The 24,964-nt window shown below is 53.9% G+C and overlaps 1 protein-coding gene across 4 annotated transcripts in view; it reads right to left on the reverse strand.

Moving 5' to 3' along the window:
* HIP1 (huntingtin interacting protein 1) overlaps window positions 1–23,436 on the reverse strand; it is a 135,592-nt gene extending 112,156 nt beyond the window's left edge. For all 4 annotated transcript variants that reach the window (XM_075564877.1, XM_075564876.1, XM_075564875.1 and 1 more), the window contains exon 1: window positions 23,250–23,436. In XM_075564877.1, coding sequence (XP_075420992.1) covers window positions 23,250–23,369 — 120 coding nt within the window. In that variant the 5' untranslated portion in view covers window positions 23,370–23,436. The remainder of the gene's footprint in view (window positions 1–23,249) is intronic.
* Window positions 23,437–24,964: the final 1,528 nt, after the last annotated feature.

Below are 24,964 nucleotides of genomic sequence, written 5' to 3' on the forward strand. Positions count from 1 at the left end.
TCAATTTCAAAGAAAATAGTCAGCACTCAGTAAATATATCGTGAGCTAAGATCAGCACTGTCCTTCTCATAAAGACACTTTATACCTATGATTCTCCACCCGCCTCACGCTGCGACCCTTTCGCACCGTTCCTCGTGTGGTGGCGATCCCCCAAACCCCAAAATTATTTTCATTGCTACTTCATTGCTGTCATTTTGCTACTGTGATGAATCGGGAAACCCCTGTGAAAAGCCATTGGACCCCCTAAGGGGTCATGACCCACAGGTTGAGAACCGCTGCTTTAGACTCTTACAGCTTTAGTGAATAGGATCTGTCTTCAGTTCTATTTTCCTGCAGCTCGTGCATAAGTAGGAAAATCCACTGCTGATTTTTATACCCCTGCCTCCCGCCCAGTCCTGGAATGTCCCATTGGGAACTGGCTTATTGATGCTGAGACTTGTTTCAATGGATTCTCCGGGGCTTCCAGGCGGTGCCGCGGGGGGTGGGAAGGGGTGGGGGTGCGGGTGTCCAGGCTGGTCCGAGCGATGAGGAAAGCAAACGGGGCACAGTGTGACTCCTATATAAAGCCCTTCCGTTCTGATTTCTCAAAGACATAGCCTGGGCCAAACCAAACAAGCCCACAGAAGAATCCAGCCTCAGGGACGCCAGGCTATGACCTCGGCTGGAGACGATGTACTGTTTTGGTACACTCTCTCCCTCTACCCCTGCCTGTCCTCATAGCCGGTCAGCCAACCCACCTGCCCAAGAAGCTCGACTCGGGCTCCTGCAGGCTGCCAGAAATGACCCCCTCTCCCCTACGGCTGTCGGGTGTAAAACCCCAGCCAGTCCCGGGGCGGTGCCGAGTTCTGGGATAAGCCACCTGCGACGGTGATCCTGCTATCCCGGGCTCCTATCGCCAGGTTAACTCGCTCTATGACACGGCCACACCTTGCCGGCCCGTCTGAGCCTCCCCAGGCTGAGGAGCGATCGGGTCAGGTGCCTCCGTTGTCTGGCACCTGGCGTTTCAGGAGCTTGGGAGACCATATCTGTTGAACGTGGTCAGAGGACAGGTCTCCTGCTTGGTGGGGTCACTGGACTGGCCCCGGGGTTGGGGGGCTTTGGGGATGGAGGAGCCAATCCTGTCCCTCACAGCAACTGAGAGGCGATTGGAGGGCTGCAAGTGGGTTTCTCCAAACAACCGAAACCACTGTTCCTAGTGTAATACCCTCGGCATAACATGATGATCATTTTATGTTCCTCTCCCTTTTGACTTCGGAGCCTGTGCGTGTCCCCAAAGAGCCACAGATGGCTCCTGGGCTGACCCCCGATCCAGAATCCTGGCCAACTTTTTTTTGGGGGGGGCAGGCTACTGAAGATCACAGGGTCCCCACACCCAAGGGGTGAGATAGACACTCGTGGAAGTCAGATTGTTCTTCATACTTCCTACTTAACGTAGTGCCCGGCATTCCCATGACAACGGACCAGCCAACAGGTCACCTCAGCCCCGGCAGAGACCAAGACGAGACATGAGGGGCACCAACCAGAAGGGGCTTCGGTAGAAGGCGCTCGTGGGGTGTAGTGACCATGCCAGGAAGCGCCCCTGTCGCCCTTCACCGAGCAGCACCTTCTGGAACACTCTGACCTCCAGCTAGGACTGATGGCTGTAACTGCCCCAAGGCTCCGAGAACATCCCACCTCCATTCTCACAGCCCCCACCACAGAGGCCTACTCCCTGCGTCTGAGATGAGGACATGGAGACTCGTGGGGAAGTGCAAGGACATGGCCAAGATCACACAGAACTTGACCGTGGGTCTTTAGACCCTTGGATCCAGTGTCTTTGACTGAGAGATTCTGGGTGGGAACCTGAGGAGAGCTGGCAGGGATCCGGATGATCGTCTACAAAGGAGACGCTTGGGGGGTGGAGGTAGGGGTGACCTTTGATGGAGGCCGAGGAGGAAGCCGTAAAGAAGATGGGTTCATCCCACACGCATGGAACCCACTTTCTGAAATGGGGAGGAGGGAGAAGGTACGTGAGGCCCTGGGACACACCATCGAGATCATCCCCCCAGTAATATGGTGGCACACGAGATATCAGGAACCAACAACCTAGAGAGTGTGGGGGCGACTTATGTGGGGATTTGGAGGGACCCTCCTAAAGAGGTGCCGTTTGGCTGAGAGTGGAGGGCAGGGAGGAGTCAGCCACACCGGGAGCTGGAAGCAAGGCTCTGCAGGGAGAGGGACCAGCCAGAGGTGAAGGTTCTAAGCGTGGCAGACAGGCCAGTAAGGCACAGTAAGCAAGAAGTGCTTGGCAAGGGCGTCAGGGGCAACTTGTAGGCTTTTCCTCCACTGAAGGAAGGGATGCTTTATTTTAAGCAAGTACGAGGCATGAGGAGATTCTCGGCGATGGGAAAAATCATCTGACTTGGGCGGTTTAAGGATCTCTCGGGGAGCTGTGATGTCTGGTGCAGATGGCAGCCCGGATGAACACACAGACAGGTGTGCTAGGCCAGCATGATTACAGAAACAAAGCCAGGGACACTCATATATGTGTAAGAGAGAGCTTTATATCAAGAAGTAATTATGTATCAAGAAAACATCCCAACCCGGTCCAACCCTAGTCCCTAAGTCCAATACTGTCCATAAGTCCCCCTTTAGACTCATGCAGCCACATGCAATGATGCAGAACGCAGGAAGATCACAGGCTAGTGGGTGCACAGTCTTGTGGATCCAATGGCAGTGGATGTATCTCCAGGACTCTGGCCGCCATCAGAACCAGCAAGCAGGAAGGTGGAGGCAGAGAGAGATGGGGTGGTTCCCAGGGTCCCTCTTATGAGAAGACCATACCCACACGGAGTCACCATCAGGCTTGTGTCCTGACTGACAAGCTAGACTCCACCCCTACACTTGTATTAATCTTCAAGTTGACATGAAATTATGTAACTACCATAACCCAATAGGAGAGAGAACACACACACACACACACACACACACACACACACAATCACTAATATGGACGTGAGTTTGAAAGTACCTCCTGGTACCAGAAAGTCATTGCAGCCAATGAAGTCTAAGCCGCACAGTAGACCAGCCAGATATCTGCTGTAAAGGGACTGGTGTTGACATCACTGACTGTATGTGGTAGTTACAATCTGTTGTGATTTTGAGATTATTAAGAGGAAGGGGTGGGGTTTAGCCTGTCAGTCGGGTCGCAGCTTGATGACCTCATTTGGAGGCTCAACAGAGATGAATAGCTCGCTGGAGGCCACGCCCCCTCTGCGGGGCTCCCCAAGAGACACTCCTGCTGACAAGACACATGGAGCTTCTCCAGAGCTCTGGAGCTGGAGGAACCACGTGGAGACCCACGCCAGCACTGACATGCTTCTACTGCCACTGGACCCACAAGACTCTCCAGCCACTGGCCTGTGATCTTCCTGCACTCGGCATAAGTGCATGGGTTGCGTGAGTCTGAAGAGGAATTCATAGCCTGGTACTGGACATATGGACTAATATCGGATTTATGAACTTGGACTGAACTGAGCTGGGATGCTTTCTTAATGTACAATTGCTCTTTGGTACAAAACTCTCTCTTACACACAAATGAGCATAGACCCTGTGGTAGTCACCTAATCTGGTGTCAATTTAAGGATTAAGAGTATGGGGTGGAGTCTAGGCTGTCAATCTGGAGATAGCCAATGAGACATCTGTGTGGGCATGGCCTTCTCCTGAGAATTCTGGGAAATCTGGAACTTCCTGCTTGGAGGAAGGTTCTGTCTCTCTGCTGCTCCCAGGGACACATTGCAGAAGACAAGCCAAATGGAGGCAACCAGACCTCAGAAGCCCCACAGAGATAAGCCACAGAGAGACCCCTGCCAGCGCCGAGATGTTTCCAATGACACTGGATCCAAAGACTTTCCACCCACTGGCCTGTGAACTTCTGCATTCGGTGTCCCTGCATGTGTTACATGAATCTGAAGAGAATTTTATAGATTGCTACTGGAAATATGCACTAATATCGGACACATGGACTTGATCTGGACTGGGCAGGGATGTTTTCTCAATGTTCAACTGCTCTTGAATATAAATCTCTTCTTATATACATATGTGTGTCCATGGATTTGTTTCTCTACTCTACCCAGACTAACACAGACCTAGATTTCTTTCTCTAGTCAACCCCGACTAACACACTGTACCCCAATGATGTGAAACAGAGCGCCTGCCAAAGGTGCCACTCCCACCCAGGCCTTTGGTGAAGAGACTAGAGGGAAACCAGAGACTCTGAGCATGGCAGGGAAGGGCACGGTTGACCCCTACGCAAGAATTTAGCTTCTCCAAGGCTCTGAGAATATTCACATTTCACTCTCCCAAAAAGTACGAGCGTGCAAAGCTTCCCCACTGCCCACGCACTATGAAAGTCTTACCGTGGGGCAGCCCAGGGAGCCCTGATGGTTACACACTGGGCTGATAACTTCAAGGTTAGCAGTTCAAAACCACCAGCCTCTCTGTGGGGAAAAGAGGAGGCTTTCTATTCCTGTACAGAATCACAGTCTTAGAAACCCACAGGGGAGATCCACCCTGCCCTACCAGGCTGCTATAAGTCAGACTTGACTCGATGGCAGTGCGTGTGTGTATGTGTGTTTGTGTGTGAGAGAGAGAGAGTTAGAATTTGTGTGTGTCACAGGAAACGAAGTGGAAATGGACCTGAGTTCAGCGCATCTGGGTGGCCTGGCAGAGGCAGGCAGCAGTGTGTCCAAATGAACACCTCCATAACACAGCCTGGGAGCCTGTCGTAGGATGAGGCTTAACTACGTGGAAACGGGAAATGAAAAGATGACGGAATCTTCCCACAAAATGGTTGAAACCCTTTCGTATTCCACAGAACCAAACCTCCACCAAAAATGGCCTCGCAGACAAACATCGCCAGAAGACAGATGCTGTGCCAGCAGCGGGTTCGATCAAGAGGGACATCGTACCCCAGGACCGACAGTCCGGAAAAGGGCTTGAAAATAAGCAGGTCCAATATGTCCATGTGTTCACAGAGATGAAGACAGCGTGTTCCCTGTAAAGCAAGAATGAGACACGGTGGGAAGGGAAAAGATGGGTTTCAAAAAGAGCCAAGTTAGAAACACTAGAACCCGAAGAACGGTTTTAGGAACAGCTGAAGAGAGCGCCGGTGACTAGGAAAGACGAGTTGGAGGAAATCACCCAGCACAAAGCACAGAAGGGAAAGCAGGGCACTTGGAGGCGACGTCGCGGAATGAAACATCCGTGCCACAGACGGAAGGATGAAGAAGAAACACCAGAGGCAACAGGCAAGGCGACAGGGCTGGGGAACCTCCCAGGAGTAGAGCCAAAGCAAAAACAAGCCAGGAACACATACACAAAACTCTCTATCGCGCACAGTGCGCCACCACATCGAAAGCATCTCATGAGCTACGAAAGAGAAGAGGCGCGTTATAACAAGGTGCCTGAAGAACAATGAAATAAATGGCTCTGCGGGCTGCAGAAAAAGAGGCAGGGGTGCCGCGAGAAGGCAGCAGGGCCCTCACCCTCTGCTCCCCTGTAGCTCAGCAGCGCAGGCGGCAGGAGCGTGGGGCCAGGCCACCAACTCGGAGCAAACGTTTCCTCTGATGGCCCCGCTGTGTCCACAGTTCTGCTTACACTGCTCACAGGAGGACGGTCGACTCGGGTGACGACGCATGGAAGGAGTCCCGTCCAAAGATCAAAGCCACGTAGGTGAGCTTCTGCCTCCCAAACAGCACCGCACGTGGTCTGTGGCACGGTCCTCGCCGCCGTTGGCTGCGGCGGCTATCACGGAGTGCCACAAAGTGGGGGGGTCTGACAAGAACAGAAGACTCTTCTCCCCCAGGTCTGGCAAGGCTGGTCCCTAGCGGAGGTTCTGAGGGGCCTCTTCCCTACCAGCTTTGGGCGACCGAGGGCAATCCTAGGCAAACGTTTCTTGACTCGTAGACAAGGTACTCAAATTCCTGCCTCCACCATCCCAGGGCATCCTCCCCCGGGTTTCCAAACCTCTCCCTCCCTCTCCTTTAATAACATCATTCTTTCAATCACTGACGGTCGACAATTCCAACCCACCAACCGGAAAACCTAATTGGGCAGCGTGGCTCTGTCACACGGGATCGCTATGAGCCGGGAATCGGCCGGACAGCACCCATCGATACCAACGAATCCAGTGGGAACTCATCTTCAGTGACGGGTCACAGTCAAGGGCCTATTTCCAAATAAGGTCACATTCACGGGCACCAGGGCTCAGGCCTTAAATATCTCTTTCCGGGGAGTAAAGTTGAGTGTCCTCTGATCCTGCTAAGGAGGGTCCAGAATTTCCAAATCACCACTAAAATGCTGTGAGCATGATGGGGACATACCCACTTGTTACAGGACATTCCACACCAAAGAGCTGGCAAGAGTTTATGACTGTGGGCTCCGAAGTTTTCCGGGGGTGGGTGACTCATCTCCCGACTTTAAGCTGGGGCACCCTCTCGGGAGCGGCTCTTTTGCAAAGTATGACAGCAGCAAGGCTGTGGACTTTTCCAGGCGGTGTTAACGATTCGTCACATCTGTGAAGTGCTCTCAGAAAAAGGACCCATCAAAGCCTGCTTCTAACAGGGCGCCGTGTGACATCCTCAGATCGAAAAAGACTTAAGAACACGGATTTAGCAGAGCTTCTTAGAGTTACCTTTAACCTTTCTTTTCTAAAGAGAGATGCCACCCATGAAGTCGGGGCCCACAGCAAGTTCGAAATGCCTAGAACTGTCCCTTTACGTCCTAGACGGGGGCTGCGGGGAATCCCAAACCGCGTTGTCCTGCTGTGTGCACTCTTGACACCAGCCTGGCCACCTCGTCGACCCACATCGGGTCCAGTGCAGAAGGCGGATGGGAGACTGCCCGCCCCCAGTGAGGCCCTGAGGTGGCCATGGCTTCTTGCGTGAACACGAAACCTCATCAGGACTACTCTCTGATGCCCGGAGCCTCTTCTGCCTCTGCGTCTGCGGCTCCCTTCACCAGGAACCATGCCAGGGCCCCCGCCCTCTCTGGCTTCTACCTCTGCCACCTATTGCTCATCCGCCTGGGAGATGTGGGGATGCTGAGAGAGAGAGAGCGAGAGAGAGAGAGACTCTTGAGTTGACCCCGGATCCCAAGGCAGACAGGCTGGGTGAATTCTTGAATCCCAGGCCAGGCCACCCCCGGCCAGTGCGACACTCACACAACTCGCTCTCCTGGGTGTGGCAGGGAAGCCACACTTGTCAGAAGTCCCTCTGAGGGGCACGAGGTGTTTTCCAACAGTGACGGGAAGGCATCAGCCAGAACTGGCTGCCCGGCAACAGTGAACCTCAAGGGCACGGCCCACATTGGTGGGAGTCCCAGGAGGCCACCTGGACACGGCCCCCGCATCCCCACCCCTGCGCTGCACCCCCTCGGAAAACCTGGCGCGACGCTGCGCTTCTTCCCAGAAAATAAAAGCTCTTTTCTTCCCCTTCCCTGTCCAGACATAACATCAGCAGCAGCGCTCTTTAAATATCTTCACCGGGAGGTTATATTTAGTGACTACTTGGTCCTCAAAACGAGCCTGACTTCCTGTGGCAAACCGTTCTCAGCAGCTAGATGACGGGCCAGGAGAAAGCCTAGGCCCTGAATCTGGTGAAGTTCAACCCCGGGCTTGAGGGCACCAGTCCTCCCCCAGCAAAGAGTGAAACAATGTTGCCATCAAGTTCATTCTGATTGTAGCTAGCCAATGTGACAGAGTGGAACTGCCCCACGGGGGTTTTCACCGAAGCAGATAGTTACCTCCCAAGGGGCCCTGGTGGTGTCGCTGACGGGTTATGTCTTGGGGCCGCTAACCACAAGACCAGCGGTTCGAACCCACCGGCCGCTCCATGGGAGAAACATGAGGCTTTTTGCTCCTATAAAGAAGCGACAGCTTTGGAAACCCACAGCGGGCAGTTCTGTTCTGTCCTGTCGGGTGGCTGTGAGTTTGGTTTTGTTTGTTTGGGGACTTGCCCCACGACAAGCCGCTCTTCAGGATGACGTAAAACAAACACCCCTTTTGTTAGGAACCTCACCTCAACCTCCTCTTTCCACTCTCCCCACCTCCCCACTATCTAGCTGAAATGCTGGGGACCCCCGCAAGGACCCCTGGTGGCGCAGTGTTGGCTGACAGGTGAGCGGTTCAAATCCACCAGCCACTCCTCGGGACAAAGATGAGGCCTGCTATTCCCAAGAAGATGTAAAGTCCTGGACACACAGGGGCCATTCTGCTCTCTGCTACGAGGCGATGGCAGTGAGGCTGAGTGTCTCCGGGGATGAAGGGCCCCGTGGGAGACAGAGAGCCCACACGGACGGAACTCTGACTCAGGCTTTGCCAAGCAACGGCTCATGCTTTTCCAAAACGTTTTGTTTTGAGTTAATTTTAGACTCGGAGCACAGTTGCAGAAATAGTGCCGGATTCCCATACATTCGTCACCCGGCTTCCTCTCAGCTTCGCTAACGTCTTGCCTAGCCATAGAAAAACTCATCGGGGCTAAGAAATGTAGCTTGGCACCGTTTCATCAATGATGATTCGACCGCTCAACCAGCCAGTCGTTGGAAAGCCTCTAGCGACAGGTCCAGACTGTCACGCGCAGGGCTGCCCGTCAGTCAGAACCGACCCCAGACCGCCTGGATTCTACAGGGTGAGTTCGGATTTCCCACTGCTATTCTTCCTCAGTGGCTTACCTCGCATCAAGTGGACAGGTCTTCTTCCAAACCCCAGGGCACTGCCCTTGAGTCCGTTCCGACTCACCACAACCCTGCCGTGCAGAGTGGGACTTAGAAGTGCTCCTCTGGATTTCCAAGACAGTAACTCTATGGGAACAGACAGCCTCCTCTTCCTCCCTCGGACTGGCTGATGGACTTGAAGGGTGGACCTGTGGTTAGCAGCCCAAAGCATACCCACCAGGGCTCCTAGAGCGATAATTCAAAAATCTGACTCCACTGCCATCGCGTCAATTCAGACTTCAAGTGACTCCACAGAGCAGAGCAGAAAGGCCCCCATTGGGCTCCTGAGGCTGTAAATCTTTATGGGAACAGAAAGCCTCATCTTTTTCCTGCAGTGTGGCTGGTGGGTTTGAACTGCTGACCAAGAAAACCACAGAGGTGACGGGGTCTGTCTCAGGACAAGCACTTTCATACGCTGTCTTCTTGAGTGTCTATATTCTCGGGCAATCCTGCGAGACAGCCATGGAAGCACCCACTGAAAGCCAAGGTCAAAGAGGTGCTAAGTGGTAGAGGTGGGATTTGAACTCAGTATGACACACACCAAGCTGCTCGTGACAATTTTTTCTTGTTGACATGAATTCATCCTGACTGTGACTGAACAGAGGGGCCTGGTTTAGGTGGTTGATATCTCTCATAGTTCCCGGTCCTATGTGTAGTGATTACTATGGATCACACTGAATACTTATAAGAGTTTCTCCTCTTTGCCTGGGGTGTGAAAGTAGATGCTGTGTCTGTAAAAGTATCTATGTATCTACCTTTATATACATGATAGCTTTTACATACGTTATATACACAATATCTCATTCAAGTCCTGCAACAGAAAGAGAGTAGGTATTGCAGGGGCATGCTCCCTTGTTTCAAATTCTTGAAGGAAGGTGTTTTTTTAATTTTGGAATCTAGAGGTCTGGGCAGCACCCTCTGATCAATCACAGAAATATTTCTGCAACACACGTAGCCCTCCTAATGAGGGCGCGCAAAGATGACCAAACCAAACTCGCTGCTGCCGTTGAGTCAATGCCCACTCATAGCACCTCCCCCCCACCCCCGCCAGATTTCCAAGACTGTAACTGTTCACAGGCGTTAAAAGGCCCAGTCTTTCTCCTGCACAGCTGCTGGTGGCTTCACACAGCTGACCATATGAATCGCAATCCAGCTCCTGCCCACTATACCACCAGGGCTCCATCCATCTACAAACTTCACTAGTTTTGTTTTTCTAGCGCCCAAGACATAGGGTTTACTAAGGAAGAAAAAATGTCACAATTTGACAAAATAATATAAGAATTTACAAATTATCAAGGGTTCAGGGAGGAGGGGGAAAAATGAGGAGCTGATACCAAGGGCTCAAGGTGTTTTGAGAATGATGATGGCAACATACGTACAAATGTGCTTGACACAATGGATGGATGGATGGATGGATGGATGTGGTAAGAGTTGTACGAGCCCCCAATAAAATGATTTTTTTTTAAATTCACAGTTCCAGACCAGTAATGCGCTAGATACAGTTCTTCAATCAGGACAGCCTCTCTGCAGCGCTGACCACAAACATACTCGGGCCCTCAGCCTCTCAGTCCCTCGGTCTCTGCTCAGCTCAGGCATGAGTTACAAAGGTCTTTTAGCTTTGCCAACAAATGCCCCCAAAGTGCTCAATTTCACCAGGGAGCCGCGACCCAAATGCACACGGCCCTAGCGCCACGGGCCAGTAACCCTAACTTCCTCGCTAAGTGCCCACAGGCACACTACTGCCAGCCAGCAAGTGCCCTGCCCAAAGACTTCTTGGTTGAAGGGCCTGAACGCCCACCGCTGTCACGTCAGTCCCTTGGCTCTGCTACCTCTGTTGCCACCACTTCTCTGTGGCCTTTGCTGGCCATCTCTCGCCATCTCTGGGGCCGCAGCTCTGCTCCTGCATCTAGGAGGTTCTGTGAGAACACCCCTCACTCCTGGCTCTTCTTTCTCCATTGTACTGAGACCCCCCCTTCCCACCTCTGGGATGGCGCATGTTGAATCTAGTGGGATGGCAAAACTGACCAATCTCTTGGTAAGGCTTCCATCCATCTTATCTACATGGTCTCACTCACCCTCACAATGTACATTATTAGCAGATTGCCCATTCCCCTTGGTGGGCCACAAAACAAACACATCGAGTCAATGCCAATTCACGGCGGCCCTATAGGACAGGGAAGAACTGCCCCTGTAAGATTCCAAGACTGGAACTGTTTACGGGAGTAGAAAGCCCCTTCTTACTCCCTAGTGGTAGCTGGTGGTTTCGAACTGCTGACCCTGTGGATCACAGCCCAACACACAATCACTATGCCCCTAGGGCTCCTCCTGGCTCAGAAACACAGACACACACACAAAGCCACTGCCATTGAGTCAATTCTGACTGATTGTGATCCTTCAGGGCAGGGAAGAAATAAATGCCCATGTGGATTTTCCAGACCATAACTCTTCAGGGAAGTACACGGATTCACCTTTCTCCAAAAGACTACGGCTAGACGAGCCATATTCGTAATTCCCATGCTGCAGGATCTCCAGGGATCTCCATATTCCTAGGCCATGTCCAAGCATGAGTCAGGGAGTTGAGACTCCATGGGAAACCCCTGAGAACTACCCACATTAGAGAGCCGGTCTCTTCAGGGGGTTCTGGTAGCTCCAGCTGTGCTGATTCATTGGCTTCCAGACTCAGGATTAGTTCACCAGGGTTCCTAGTTGGGAATGGAGGCCGGCAATGGCTGATGTTCACTCAGGCCTTTCCTCAAAGGGTCTCTATGCCATTCTACAATCACGCGTCTCTCGGGGCCAAGCACTGCGCCGGGAGCCTGTGGTGCTGGAGATGATAAAGTATTCAGTGTCTATGTTCAGAATACCTACCAGGTACCAAGCTCAGAGGGCAGGAGCCCAGGCCTGACCCCTAATCCCAGGGGAACTTCCCCGGAGCTTGTTCAGAGAAGAGACCACCTAGACTAGAGCATGGGCCTCTTTCTGAAGGAGTCCGGAGAGGGAGAAGGAAGTCCACAGCATTGGTTAAGACAAGCTAAATGGTCGAGCAAACCGGATAAGGCAATTGCTTTTGGCCCATTTTGGGGAGAAAGTCCACATGCCAGGCAAGTAAGATAGAAGAACTCACATACGACAACCTCCAAACCTAGGCCCGCCTGTCACCTTGGGCTGGTCCTAGAGACCAAGCAGCCAGAATGCCATCTCTGGCAGATCGCAAAGAGCCACCAAACCAAAACCAAGCTCACTGCCATCAAGTCAATACTGACACATCGGGATTCTAGAGGACAGGGTAGAACTGTCCCTGTGAGATTCCGAGACTGTAACTCTTTATGGGAGTAGAAAGCCTCATCTTTCTCCCAAGGACTGGCTGGTGGTTTCAAACTGTTGACCTTGCAGATCGCAGCCCAACCTGTAACCACTCTGCCACCAAGGCTCCTGAAAGAACCACACTCATGCTCAATCAGCTGTCCAGTCGGTTCCGACTTGTGGCAACTGTATGAGTGTCTGAGAAGAACTCCACAGGGCTTGCTATCTTTTCTAAAACCTTATTTTTGTTCTTGTTCCTGAGAACACCCATAGCAGAACAGACACCAGTTTCCATGAGATTTTCAAGTGGCTGATATTTCAGCAGCCAATCGATCACCAGGCCTTTCTTCCTAGGCACCTCTAAGTGGACACACTCATTCAAACTTCCGGTCAACAGCTGAAGTTTGAATGTCCAGAGAAACTGACGGGAAAAGATTCAGTGGAGGGGCTGGGGGGAGGGGACAGGTCTTTGTACCCTTCCTAAGTAACCAACTCAAGCCTTGGCACTGACAGTTCCTGGAAGCCCTTAAAACAAGTCACTTCACTGCTGGGGCAGTGAACGGAACCTGGGTCTCAAAAATTCCACGGGGAACCGCCACTGCCTCACAACAAACGGGGTTCCCTGTGGTTAAATCAGAAGCAGGGGGCCACGCTGGCCTCCAGAGCAGCCCGGCCCGGCGCGGTTTCCTGTGCTGTGTCTCAGCAGGGGTACAGCAGCAGCAAAAATTCACCCCCAGGCAAACACTACCCCACAGGATGTCTTCTCAGCCTCAGGAGCCACCCCCCCTTTCCTCACAGGGTCAGGCTCTCTGACCCAAAGCTTGGACCAGGGCTCCTCCCTGCCTGTCCGGGCAGGAAAACAGGAAGCAGCCTCCACCCGCTAGGGAGGTGAGGCTGGCAAGTTCCCTCCCCGAGATGGGCATCTCTCCAGGCCACCAATGCGCCTTGCTGCAGGGCAGGAACTGGCCACCAGCCTGCTGCCCCACAGTGCCAGGCTACTCCGCCCACCACACCCAGGTCGGCTGCACACTTTGTCCTGAAGTTGATGGGGTGGGGTGAAGGGGGGGGGCCCGACAGATGGGAGAGACCGGAAGCAATCCTCACCAGGATCCCTGAGGCCCTGCCCTTCGAGGACCCCACCCAGTGGCCTGTGAGGCTACAGGGCTGGCCTCAGGGGCCCGCTCCATCCTTTTCGAAGATGGAATGCTAGTTTTTTGGGAGCCCCACGTTCCTGGTACCTGGTCTCCATCCCACATCCCAAGGCAGCTGGAACCTCCTGCCAAGAGGGGGTTGAAAGTCCAGCCGAAACGCTTGCCTGTGATAGTGTGAATGTCGCCAATGAGAGGTTCAGAAGCTACAACCGCTAAGAGCTGGGAGGACACTCAGAACTCATTCCCAGACTCACTGTTGGCGATTGAGTCCCTTTTGACTCATAGGGAGCCTCCAGGGCAGAGCAAACCAGCCTTGTAGCGTTTCCAACACCATCATCCTCCTGGAGGAGGGCCGCCACAGCTCTCTCCCACTGCTGGGTTTGAACCACTGACCTAGTGCTTAACCACTGTGCCGCCAAGTGGAATGGCTGCGTAAGGTTGCTAAGAGTGCACGTCGTAGCGGGAGCCCACAGCCGTGGGGCAGGGAATGGGCTGGAACCGCCAGCCTTGCAGGCCCAGTGTCCAAGCAGGGGGCATTCAGAGGCTGGGGAGACCCCAGGTGCGGTCGGGGGTGTGGTTTACCCTGATGCCAGTGTCTAGTGGAAAGTGACAGGTGGGGGTGTAGGGGGTCAGAAGGGAGATAAGGGTGCCACAGACAGAGGTGAGGCTGGAGGCAGTGGACAGGGAGAGAGCAGTGGGCTGAGCGCACGCAGCCGGCGGTAAACTGGAAACGTGGGGACAAGCGGAAACGGACCCATTTCCCCATTTTATTTTACTTCATTAGAAAGGGCTACTTATCTCAAAGGAGCGGCACGCAGCCCACCTCTTCCTCGCCTTTCCAGGAGAAAACGAAGAGCTCCTAGGAGGTCCGTAGGTTTGCGGTGGTTACCACTGGGTTGCTACCAGCCGGTCAGCAGTTCGAAACTACCAGTCGCTTCAAGAGAGAAAGGGGAGGCTTCCTACTCCTGTTAAAGAGTTAAGTCTTGAAACCACAGGTGCAGTTCGACCCTGTCCTATGGGAGTCAGTCCACGCAGTGGCAGGGCCTTTTTGAGGGCTCTGCGCTTGTTAGTGGCCCCCGAATCTGGTCTTTCACGGGGTACAACTGATGACAAGGGGCAAGTCTGCCACATCCTCACGGCTGAGGATGAGGTGCAGGGTGTGGGGGGGTCGGGGAGGTTGTTATTTTAGCAGTTCTGTGTCCACCCATCTCTCAGCAGGCTGGCCTTTTCCTTTGCCCAAAACTGTCCTTTTTCTGGTCACCAGTCCCTTTCTGTGGTCCATCTACCTTGGACGTCCGGCCGCTTTCCCCACCATGGACAATTACGGTAGTTCGCGGCCTGGCCACGGGCTGTGTGTGGTCAAGACTTTCCAAGAGCCACGCTGGTAGATGGAAATCCCCATCTTCCCACTGAGAAAACTGAGGGGAGAGGAATGAGACACTGCCGGCGGCTGGAGGTTCTGCCGAGAGGGAAGGCGGTGGTCACGGTGGCGTTGGCACTTACACAGAGCAAGCTCCAAGACAGAGAGTCTTCTGGTGCGCACGGGACAGACCTGGTGCCGTCTAGGTTGTCCGGGGTGACTCAGCAACGTCAGGGCCGACAGGGTGCTGGGAGGGGCGGGAGCTGACCAGGCCCAGTGGTTGCCACCCTGGCTGCATTAGAATCAGCTGGTGTTCATTTACCACCTATGAGAAAATGGCTTGGAGCGGCCATATGTGGCCTCTTCCGGCTTCCCCACTGTGGCATTGCCACAAGGCAGAGGTCGGACATCCCTCCACCCTCCATCCTGCTTTCCCCTCTTCTGACACCACCAGTTCCTCCCAAGGCACTCTGCTTTTCTGTTAAGTTCAATATCCCTTTGCTATGGACGCCCAGACACTCACAGACAATACCCGCCACTCACAGACAATACCCGCCATTAAAGGGGTCTCTTAGGGAAGTTCACAATTTATCACAAGTCAGGATCAGTAAACAGAAAGGCTACATCACACCTCTGCTCAGTCAGTAGGCAGGTCTTTTTTCTGGTCTTCGGCCTCTCAGCCACATGGTCCCTTGGCCTCTGCCTCTGTGGACCAGGAAGCCGGCTCACTGCTGTGCCTCACAGTCTCCTAGTGTCTTCTGTTTTGTCTCACAGTCTCATTGCCCCAGCCTCTGGCCTCCCCTGGCTCCTTTGCTCTGCCCCACGGTCTCTGTGCCGCAGCCTCTAGTGCCTGTGGTCTTGACCTCTGCCACTTCACTCAAAAGGCTCCAACGTGCTCCATTGATGACTCTTCTTCCGATGGTCCTGGGATTTCTCCACCTGCTTCCCAGATGGCTCTTAGACACAGCGGGAGGCTTCAATGGACATGTGGTTCTTGTCTCTCAGCAGACCCTCCCGCCAAGGAAACCCAGGGCGGTGACTTGGGCCACACCTTCTGCTAAGGTGGAGACTTCCCCTCACCTTAATCCTTTTTTGTCCATTAGCAGAGCAGTGAACTCCCTCCCAAATGGAATGAAAGCCATAGGCCCAGAGGCCACAATGCATCACATAAACTAGATGGGCCCCATGGATTGACTGTATCCCAAACTGTCAACACCCACACCCAACCCTGCCACTCCCACCCCCGATGACCACCAACAGCCATCGAGTCCATTCCAATGTATGGCCACGCGACGTGTGCTAAAGAGGCGATGCAGTTGAACGGTGGAGCGGGCGAAGAGCATGGACATGACCATGGACTGCCAGGAGGACAAATAAATCTGTCTTGGAAGAAGTACGACCGGAACGCTCCTTGGCGGCAAGGATGGCAAGACTTTATCTCATGTACTTTGGACATGTTGTCAAGAGAGGCCAGTCCCTGGAGAAGGACATCGTCCTTGGCCAAGTGGAGGGGCCGCTACCAAGAGAAAGGCCCTCAACGAACGAAGTGGACGGACACAGTGGCCACAACAAAGGGCTCTGACATAAGAACGACTCTGAGGCCAGCAAAGGACCAGGCAGGGTTCCGCTCTGTTGTGTGTGTGTGTGGGGGGGGGGGGCTGGCTGATAGGAGTTCACAACAACACGCGTGTCACAGAACTATGCTCCCTGGGGGTTACATGGCCGACATGTTCAAGAGTAGATCGCCTTTCTTCTGGGTCCCTCTGGGTGAACTCGAAGGGCCAACCTTTTGATTGGGAGCCTCCTTGGGGGTGAGATTTTATGTCAACTTGATGGTCCCTGTGTGAAGGGAGGGTGGAGCCCAACCTGTCAATCAGGTGGTAACTGGGTGATGCCTCCTGGGGTGTGGCCTTTTTATGAGAGAGAAACAGGAACTTGTCTCTCTTTGCCCTTCACCTTCAGCCTTTCTGGAACTCTGCGTCGTGGCCTGCTGACCCTGGGAGCCAGTCTCAGAGCTGCCCTGTGTCCACCGACCTTAGATCCACAAGACTCTGCACCCACCAGCCTGTGATCTCCAGAGTCCCGCTACACCTCGCTGCGTCAATGGTCATCGGCTACATGAGCCTGAAGGAGGCTCTGGCTAGCATCAGGCCCCTGGACTGGTGTTGGACTGGGCTGGGCTGCATTCTTGATATCATTTCTGGACATACCGTTCCTTCTTAATGCATATGTATGAGGGCCACTGTTGTTTGCTTGTTTGTTTCCTTTAGACCACCCAGCCCAACAGCAACCCTGCAGGGCGTGACCCAGGACAACAACACTCGTGGTCAAAGAGCTGCCCAGCGGATTCCAAAGTGTAGCCAGGGTTGAAAAACAATCGAAACACTTGCCAGCTGTTGAATCGGAGGCTGAACATCTGCTGAGGCTCAGGAAGCACGGTGGCAGAACCCCTGAACCCCGCCCAGCTGCAGGCATGGAGGAAAGAAAAGGCTTGCTTATCTCAACACCGGTTCCCTTGGTCAGCTTGCCTGGTGACTTTTTTGTCACCTCGGGCGCGTCATGTAGCCTCTCTGAGTCCAGATTATTCAATGAGATCACGGATGAAATAGCGCTGACATGCTCCTGCTAACCCCAAGGACCCTGGGGGTGTCGTGGCTCAAGCGCTGGGCTGCTAACGGCAAGGTCGGCAGCCTCGAATGACCCGACCTGCCGCCCTGCAGGAGAGAGAGGAAGCTGCCTGCTCCCATACAGCGACCGCCTCAGAAACCCACGGGGCAGTTCTGCCCTGTCCTCTAGGGACGCTGTGAGCTGGAATGGACTCAACAGCCATGAGTTGGTTTGGGGGGTGGGGGGTGGGGGGGAGTTTGGTAGTGGATTGAACAAAAATCACTGGGTCACTTCCAATAGCCGCCCCACAAGCAAATGTGGTGAAGAAAGCTGATGGTGCCCGGCTATCAAAAGAGATAGTGTTTGGGGTCTTAAAGGCTTGAAGGTGAACAAGCGGCCATCTCGCTCAGAAACAAATAAGCCCACATGGAAGAAGCACACCGGCCAGTGCGATCACGAGGTGCCCAAGGGACCAGATATAAGGCATCATGCAAAAAAAAAAAAGATATAAGTGTGTGTATGTATGTGTATTTATGTGTATATGTATATATGTATGCGTATATATATATTATATTAAATGAAGGGGGAAGTGCAGAGTGGAGACCCAAGGCCCAAGTGTCGGCCAATGGAGATCCCCTCATAGAGGGGCTTAGGAAAGGAGATGGGTTAATTAGGGTGTGAGGTAGTATCGATGAAGAACACAGCTTTCCCCCAGATCCAGGATGCTTCCTCCCCCCAACTACCATGATCCGAATTCTACCTTGCAGGGCTGGATAGGACAGAGGCTGTGCACTGGTACATATGAGGGTTGGAGATACAGGGAATCCAGGGTGGATGATACCTCCAGGACCAAGGGCGTGAGGGACGATGCTGGGAGAGTGGAGGGTGAGTGGGTTGGAAAGGGGGAACTGATTACAAGGAGCCACATGTGACCTCTTCCCTGGGAGAGGGACAGCAGAGAAGGGGGGAAGGGAGACCCCGAATAGGGCAAGATATGACAAAATAACGAGGTATAAATTACCAAGGGCATATGAGGGAGGGGGGAAAAGGGAGGGAGGGGGGGAAAAAAAAAAGAGGACCTGATGCAAGGGGCTTAAGTGAAGAGCAAATGCCTTGAGAATGATTGGGACAGGGAATGTATGGGTGTGCTTTATACAATTGATGTATGTATATGTATGGATTGTGGTAAGAGTTGTTGGAGTCCCTAATAAAATGTAAAAGAAGAAAAGAGGAGAAAAAAATGATTAGGGCAAAGACTGTACAGATGTGCTTTATACAATTGATGTATGTATATGTATGAACTGTGAAAAGAATTGTATCAGCCCCAATAATTTGTTAAAAAATAAAAAATAATTAAAAAAAAAGAAAGAAAATTATTAGGGCAAAGAATGTACAGATGTGTTTTATACAATTGATGTATGTATATGTATGGATTGTGATAAGAGTTGTATGAGCCCCTAATAAAATGTTTAAAAAAAAAAAAAAAAACCAATAGCCGCCCCACAATCTGCTCCCAGAAAGAATACACAGAAGCACTGAGTCAGAAACAGCTCGGCAGCAGTGGATTTTTTTGGGGGGTGGGGGGGAGTGCGGGGTAGCAACCTGCAGGTCCTCGATAAACACGTGCGTTTCCATATTATGTTGTGTGAAGCCAGCCAGCCACCAAAAGGCCACTGCAGTAGGAGCCCACTTCCATGAACCATCTAACACAGGCAAACGAGGCACAGAGACCAGGGTTTAGGATTACCAGGAAGGGTAAGGAGAGGGGGTGGGGCATCTAGAAAGCTGTGATGGACATTTCAGCAACAGAAGCGGAGCTGGGCTGCCTGTCATGATGAGGACAATCAATGCTTTGAAAAACTGGGTTTCTGCCTCTTCCTCTCTGGATCCCAATCTCTGAGCTCTTTCCTAAAGCCCAGCAAGTCTTCATGGAAGCCCATCACTGCCTGTGTGGCTGGTGGGCTCAGTTTCAGGTCAAGCACTTGAACCTCTGTGTCACCAAGGCACCCTGCTAGCTACCTTCCCGTGAACCGAAAAGCATTCTGGGTAAGTCATCCCGGCACGAAGCGGTGACTAGTGCTTGGTGGTGAAGGCAGGAACCAGTGCTTACTCCCCAAAGCCCCTTCCTGTGATGGGCTGGGCACCGGTGGTGAGGGACACACCTAGGGTCATCGTTTGGGTGTGTCCCAGTAGGGACACAGGCATGTGAAGTGTGGTGACTGAGACAGGACAGCTGAGGAGAGAGGACACCCCCCCACCCCCCCGGAAGAGGATGGTACGAGGGAGGAACCAGGCAGATCGGAGGGGTGGACGACATGGGTACTAACCAGGAGGAAGGCAAAGAGATATCAGGGCCCCTTGATGGACGAAGATGGTAGGACTTCTGACTGCGCCTAGGAGGGGGGTCCAGGCTGGACCAGAGGGGACCCTGGGGCCATGAAGAAAGAGGCCAAACAATTCTAGATGCTTCCTGTGGCCCATGGCCGAGTAGGGCCATTAGGGCAGGGTCTTCAGGGTGGGGTCTCACCAGGCTGCCTGCAGGTGGTCTTCCCTCCTGGTATTAACCCCAGTCACATTCTAGCCGCTGCCACAGCCAGTGTGACACTCACCACATGCCTCGGGCACCTGAGGACTCAGGCAAGAGGCAGACCTCCTTTTCCTGAAGCTCGTAGCTGACCCTGGGAAATGGCACAGCCCGAGGCAGCCAGGAGACGTTCACAAGATGTGTTTGGGGAGGGGGGTTTCTAAGGTGGAAGCAGCCAGTTTTGAACCCTCTCCTCCTCGGCCAATGGTCTTGCTGACAACTACCTTGAATGCTTTTTGGCCTAGAGTGCTTCCACCTGCTCCTCTCTGTCCACCCGCCTCTATTGTACCCACACTCTCCAAATGAACAGTCTCAGTACATATTGTACTAACGACCGAATCACTCTCTGTCCCTGCCTCTAAGAGTTCATCACAGCCTGTATTTCTGCTGTCTGAAGGCTCACATTGTCTGTCCCCAACCTGGATCCAGGCTGACCAACCAACCATCGAATTGACTCCAACTTATCCACCCATTGCCATCGAGTTGACGCAGCCTCATAGGGACCCTATGGGACAGGGTCGAACTGCCCCTGTGGGCTTCCAAGACCGTAACTTCCAAAGCCTCCTCTTTCTCATGCGGAGTTGCGCGTAGTTTTGAACAGCTGACTCTGAGATTAACAGCCCAATTCATCACCCACAATGCCACCAGCAACCCTACAGAGGGTTTCCAAGGCTGTAAATCTTCTGGGCCTCGACTTTTCCCCAAGGAGCGGCAGGTGGGTTTGAACCGGTCCTACGCTTACCTGGCTGCACCACAAGGGAGGGAGCTCCTTCTGAAATCTTAGCCATAAGAAACTACACTTAAGTCATGCTACACAGATAGTCAAATGCTTTACCAGAATGATTTAATCACCACAGCAAACCTATGCGGTAATTGTTACCATCATTCGACAACAACAACAACACCAAGCCTGAAGTGTAGTTAGTTGGGCAGTCTGCCTGAGAGCATATTGCTATATATATGCAGGGCCATGGATAACACAATCTCTGCCTGTCTGCAAGGTCAGCGCTCTGCCCAGTCCTCTAACACAGTGATCGCAGAATGGGACAATGTCCTGCTGTGTGACCTCAGGCAAGTTACTTAATTTCTCTGTGCCCATGGCCTCTTCCATAGCCCACGCAGGTCCTGGTCCAGACCAAGTCAAAGCACTGCCATCAAGTTGATTTCTGACTCACAGCAGCCTGTGCAGGGCTTCTGAGGCTGCAGAACTTTACAGGAGCAAGTGCTTCATCTTTCTCCCACAGAGCTAGTGGATTTGAACCACCGTCCTAGGGGTTAGCAGCCCAATGCTTAACTGGGGCAGGACCACAAGGCTCCTTAAAATTAAATAAGGTAGTAACAGTTAAGGACTTAGAATTATTCCAAACACGACGGTCTCGGTCTCTCTCTCTCTGACACACACACACACTCTCTCTCTCTGGTTCAAGTGGACAATTACAACTGTCCCACAGAATGTAATGTAACCACAGAGAACGGACCCAGGCTGTCCTTGTCAGGATCTCCCCAGCCAGGCAGTAAAGAGTTCAATCATGGTGGAAGTATTTTCACGAACCTATGTCTCCCTACAGTGGGTCCAAGCCTTCCCGACAGTTCTCCGTTGCTTCTGTTGTTACTTATCTGAGACTCTAGAAGGGATGCGTTCCGTCAAAACGACAACTATTTCTCTTTGATTTAAGGTGAAGAAACATCCACTTTCCTGAGGCCAAGAGCCTCAATGGTTAGGGCAACCAGACAGCTGGTAGAAGCAGTTCACACCTTCCAAGTCCTGTCTGGCCAGACACACAGAAAACAGCGAGTGTTCACAGAGCCAGAAAACACTCCTCAAAGGCAGGTGGACTGGAGGGTGGGGGGAGTGAAATGGCAATGGCAGCCTCTCACCTGCAGACACACCTGCGTTGGGGTCTTAGTCATAAGGATGAAGCTCCCCAGCCCCCACCCAGCTTCAGTCTTCACAAGCAACCACACCTAAAGCATTCCAATTAGGTGAAAAGGAGCCCTGCTGGCGCGGTGCTTATACATGGGGCTGCTAACCACAAGGTCTGCTTGGAAACCACCAGCCAGCTCCCAGAGAGACAGACGGGGCATTCTACTCCCAGAAAGAGTTAGTCTGGGAAACCCACAGGGACAGTTCTAGCCTGTCCGGCAGGGTCTCTATGAGGCAGCAACCACTCGAGGGCAGTGAGAGAGAATGAGGTTCTTACTCTTTTCTATGCAGAGTCCAAAGCCCTTTCCCTAACATGGTTCTGCAGTGTTTGGGAGAAGAACCTGGGCCATCAGAGCCCGGGCAGGAGGGCAGCATCTCGGAGCGAGAGCCCAGCTGGCTCTGGAAAGATTCCGCTCCGAGGGCAAGAGTGAAGATCACGATCTTGGCAGCGGGATTCAAAGACGCATTGTGGCCGCCGAGAATAGATCATACCCACAAATGAACAGCACAAACCTGTCAGCCGGATCAATGCTGAGAGCATTAAAACTCTGCGGTAAAGCAGGCTGTGGCTCTCCGTTGATGCCAACGGGATGTTCTGGCACCCCCGGCTCTGGACAGGCTGCCTATTAGCCGTCCAGTGAACACTTTCAAGAGTGATGACAACAAAACCTCAAATCTGGGCTCTGAAACCCATCCGCAGCTCGTTCCAGCCAGCTGCAGGATATCTGTCAGGAGCCCCAATTCCTGCCTCCTCCAGGCCCCAGTCATTTTCCAGGCCTGGCCACAGTTGGCATTCCCTACATTCCTTCTCAGCTAGTTACATGTCTTGGGCTGCCAAGGTCAGCAGTTTGAAACCACCAGCAGCCCCGATGGAGAAAGATGAGGCTTTCTACTCTTGTGAAGCGGTGCAGCCTCAGGAACGCACAGGCGCAGTTCTGCCCTGTCCAGTAAGGTTGTTCTGAGTCAGCATGGGCTGGATGGCAAGGATTTGTTTTTGATTTTATTCTTCTCAGAACTCTGAGAGCTTCCGCCAGGCGTTTTCCAGGTGTGGAGAGATGGGGTGCTCACCGGTTTCAAACATCAGGGCCATGGTGAAGTGCAGACAGGAGAGGGGTGGAGGAGAAGGTGCCCCACCCTTCACCCTCAGCCCAGCGCAAGCACTTTCCACCTCCACGTGGTATGCAAATTACCCCCACACACACATACACATACACCTTGAGCTCCCCCTGCCCAGGGACACCCTTCCACCCACTCCCCTACCACCGTTAGTAAACCCCACCTAGTGACCCAGCCTGTCCCCGCAGCCACGCAACAGGACTACCCGGCTACAAGAGTCAAGCCCCTGGCCCCTCGGGTCCTGTCCCCCAGGCGCCAGGGATGTCCCAGGGACCCTGACCTCCTGAGATCCCCAAATCTAAGCGTCCAAGGCCGGCCCTTCACAGCCCCCTGGACTCGCCCTCTCCTGGGTCTGCAAGTTCCCTCCTTCATTCAAAGTTCCCTCCGGGGCACAGTGTCTCTCGGGGTGTCCCGGCCATGCCGCGCGGTGGGGGGGGGGCCTCTGGTCCTCACCTGGGTCCGTTCGAAGCTCTCCCGCTCCGCCGCCTCCAGCCCCGCGCCGACCCCGCGCCGGCTCAGCACCTTGGGCAATGGATTGGGCACCTGCTTCATGGAGCTGGCCATCCGGTCCATGTCGCCGCGCGGAGCCGAGTCCGCGGCCCTCCAGCGCCCCGGGATCCCCACGGCGCCGCCCGCCCCGCCCTCCCCACTGGGATCCGGCGCTAACGGGACGGCGGGCGCCTCCCATTGGCTGGGAGCGCTGCTACTTCCCCTCGGCCCCGCCCCCTCGACCCAAGGCTTCCCCGCCCCCGCCCCCGCCCCCCGGAGCCCCTCGGGAGCGCGAGGCCCGCGCCGTCAGCGGCCCGCCGGCCTGTCCATCATCGCGGACCCGGCGTTCTCAGCGGGGATGGGGCGGAGCGGGGCGGGGCGGGGGCGTGGCCTGAGTCTGTCCCGACGTGCCTTCCCCTCCCCCCACCCGCTCCCCACCCCGCCGCCTCTCCCAGCCCCGCGTAGTTTCCCTGGGGAAACCGCCTCCCGGGGCTCTGGGCGCCCCGGCGGAGCTGCGGGCGGGGCCGTGCGGTTCTGTCCCCCTGTCCCCACGGGAATCCGCTCGGGAAGAGCCTGTTTACTCCTTTGGGCCCGGGATGGATCGGCTCCACGGCGGGAGCCGGGCTCGGGCGTAAAGGTCAGCACCAGGCCAGGCCCGGCCGCCGTGGGTGGCGCCCGCACCCAGCTCGCAGGCGACTCCCTCATTCCGCAGTCCCTGCCCATCCCCTCCGGAACGATCGCCGGGCCGAGGTCTGCTGGAGCGCTCCCCGGCCCAACCGCTCATCCTCCGGGCGGGCCGCGGGGAAAGCGCTGGAAGCAGCCCTGCCAACACTTTTTGGATGTCCACGCCTCGGCCACCTTTACAGGCCACACCCCTTTCCTGCGCCGACGGCGGCAGGGTACCTACCGGCAGTGGCCGCCTTCCGCTCCAGAGAGTTGCACGTTTCCCATGAAATTCCACTTTGGGGGTTTGTGTTTTTCCAACCCCACCCACGCCCCAATATTTGAAACTCAGAATAATGAATGGCACCTTTACGCCTAAAACGATTGATGACTTTTTTTTAATGCATGAGCAACTCTGGACTCAAAATTCACATTGAGCGGGGACAGTGGGAGAGATGTGTGTTAGCAGGGACTCGGGATCACAATGAGCTGGGAGACTAAGGATGACACTTGTAAAGCAGCCACTGAACACTTTTGCTCAGACTCTGCTTGGTCGGGCTGGCATTGGGGGGTCTGGTTCTGGGGCCACATGCACGGGGGGGGGGGGGCCAGTGGGAAGACCCCAGCAGTGGCATGCAACCTCTAGGATAACCCCAAACCACACTGAATGCGGTGAGTGGATTCCAACTCATAGCAACCCAACAGGACAGGATAAAACTTCTCCCCCCTACCCCCTGGTTTTCCAAATTGCTAACCCCTTATGGAACTAGAAGCCTCTGTCTTTTTCCCAAGGGGCTGCTGGTTCCCAGCAGGCGGAGAAAGTCAGTCACTACGGACATAGGTTGTAAACATAGGTTAACATAGGTTGTAAACAGGTATTGATGGAGGGACAAGGGGAAACAATAGTGGTTCCAGAATTTTTTTAGAGAAAGAATTGAAGGAAGGCCATGTGGTCTCAGAGGAGCCCTGGTGGAGGAGTTTGTACGCTGGGCTGAAATCTGCAAGGCCAGCAGTTC

Source organism: Tenrec ecaudatus, chromosome 12, assembly GCF_050624435.1.
Source record: "Tenrec ecaudatus isolate mTenEca1 chromosome 12, mTenEca1.hap1, whole genome shotgun sequence".
NCBI lineage: Eukaryota > Metazoa > Chordata > Mammalia > Afrosoricida > Tenrecidae > Tenrec > Tenrec ecaudatus.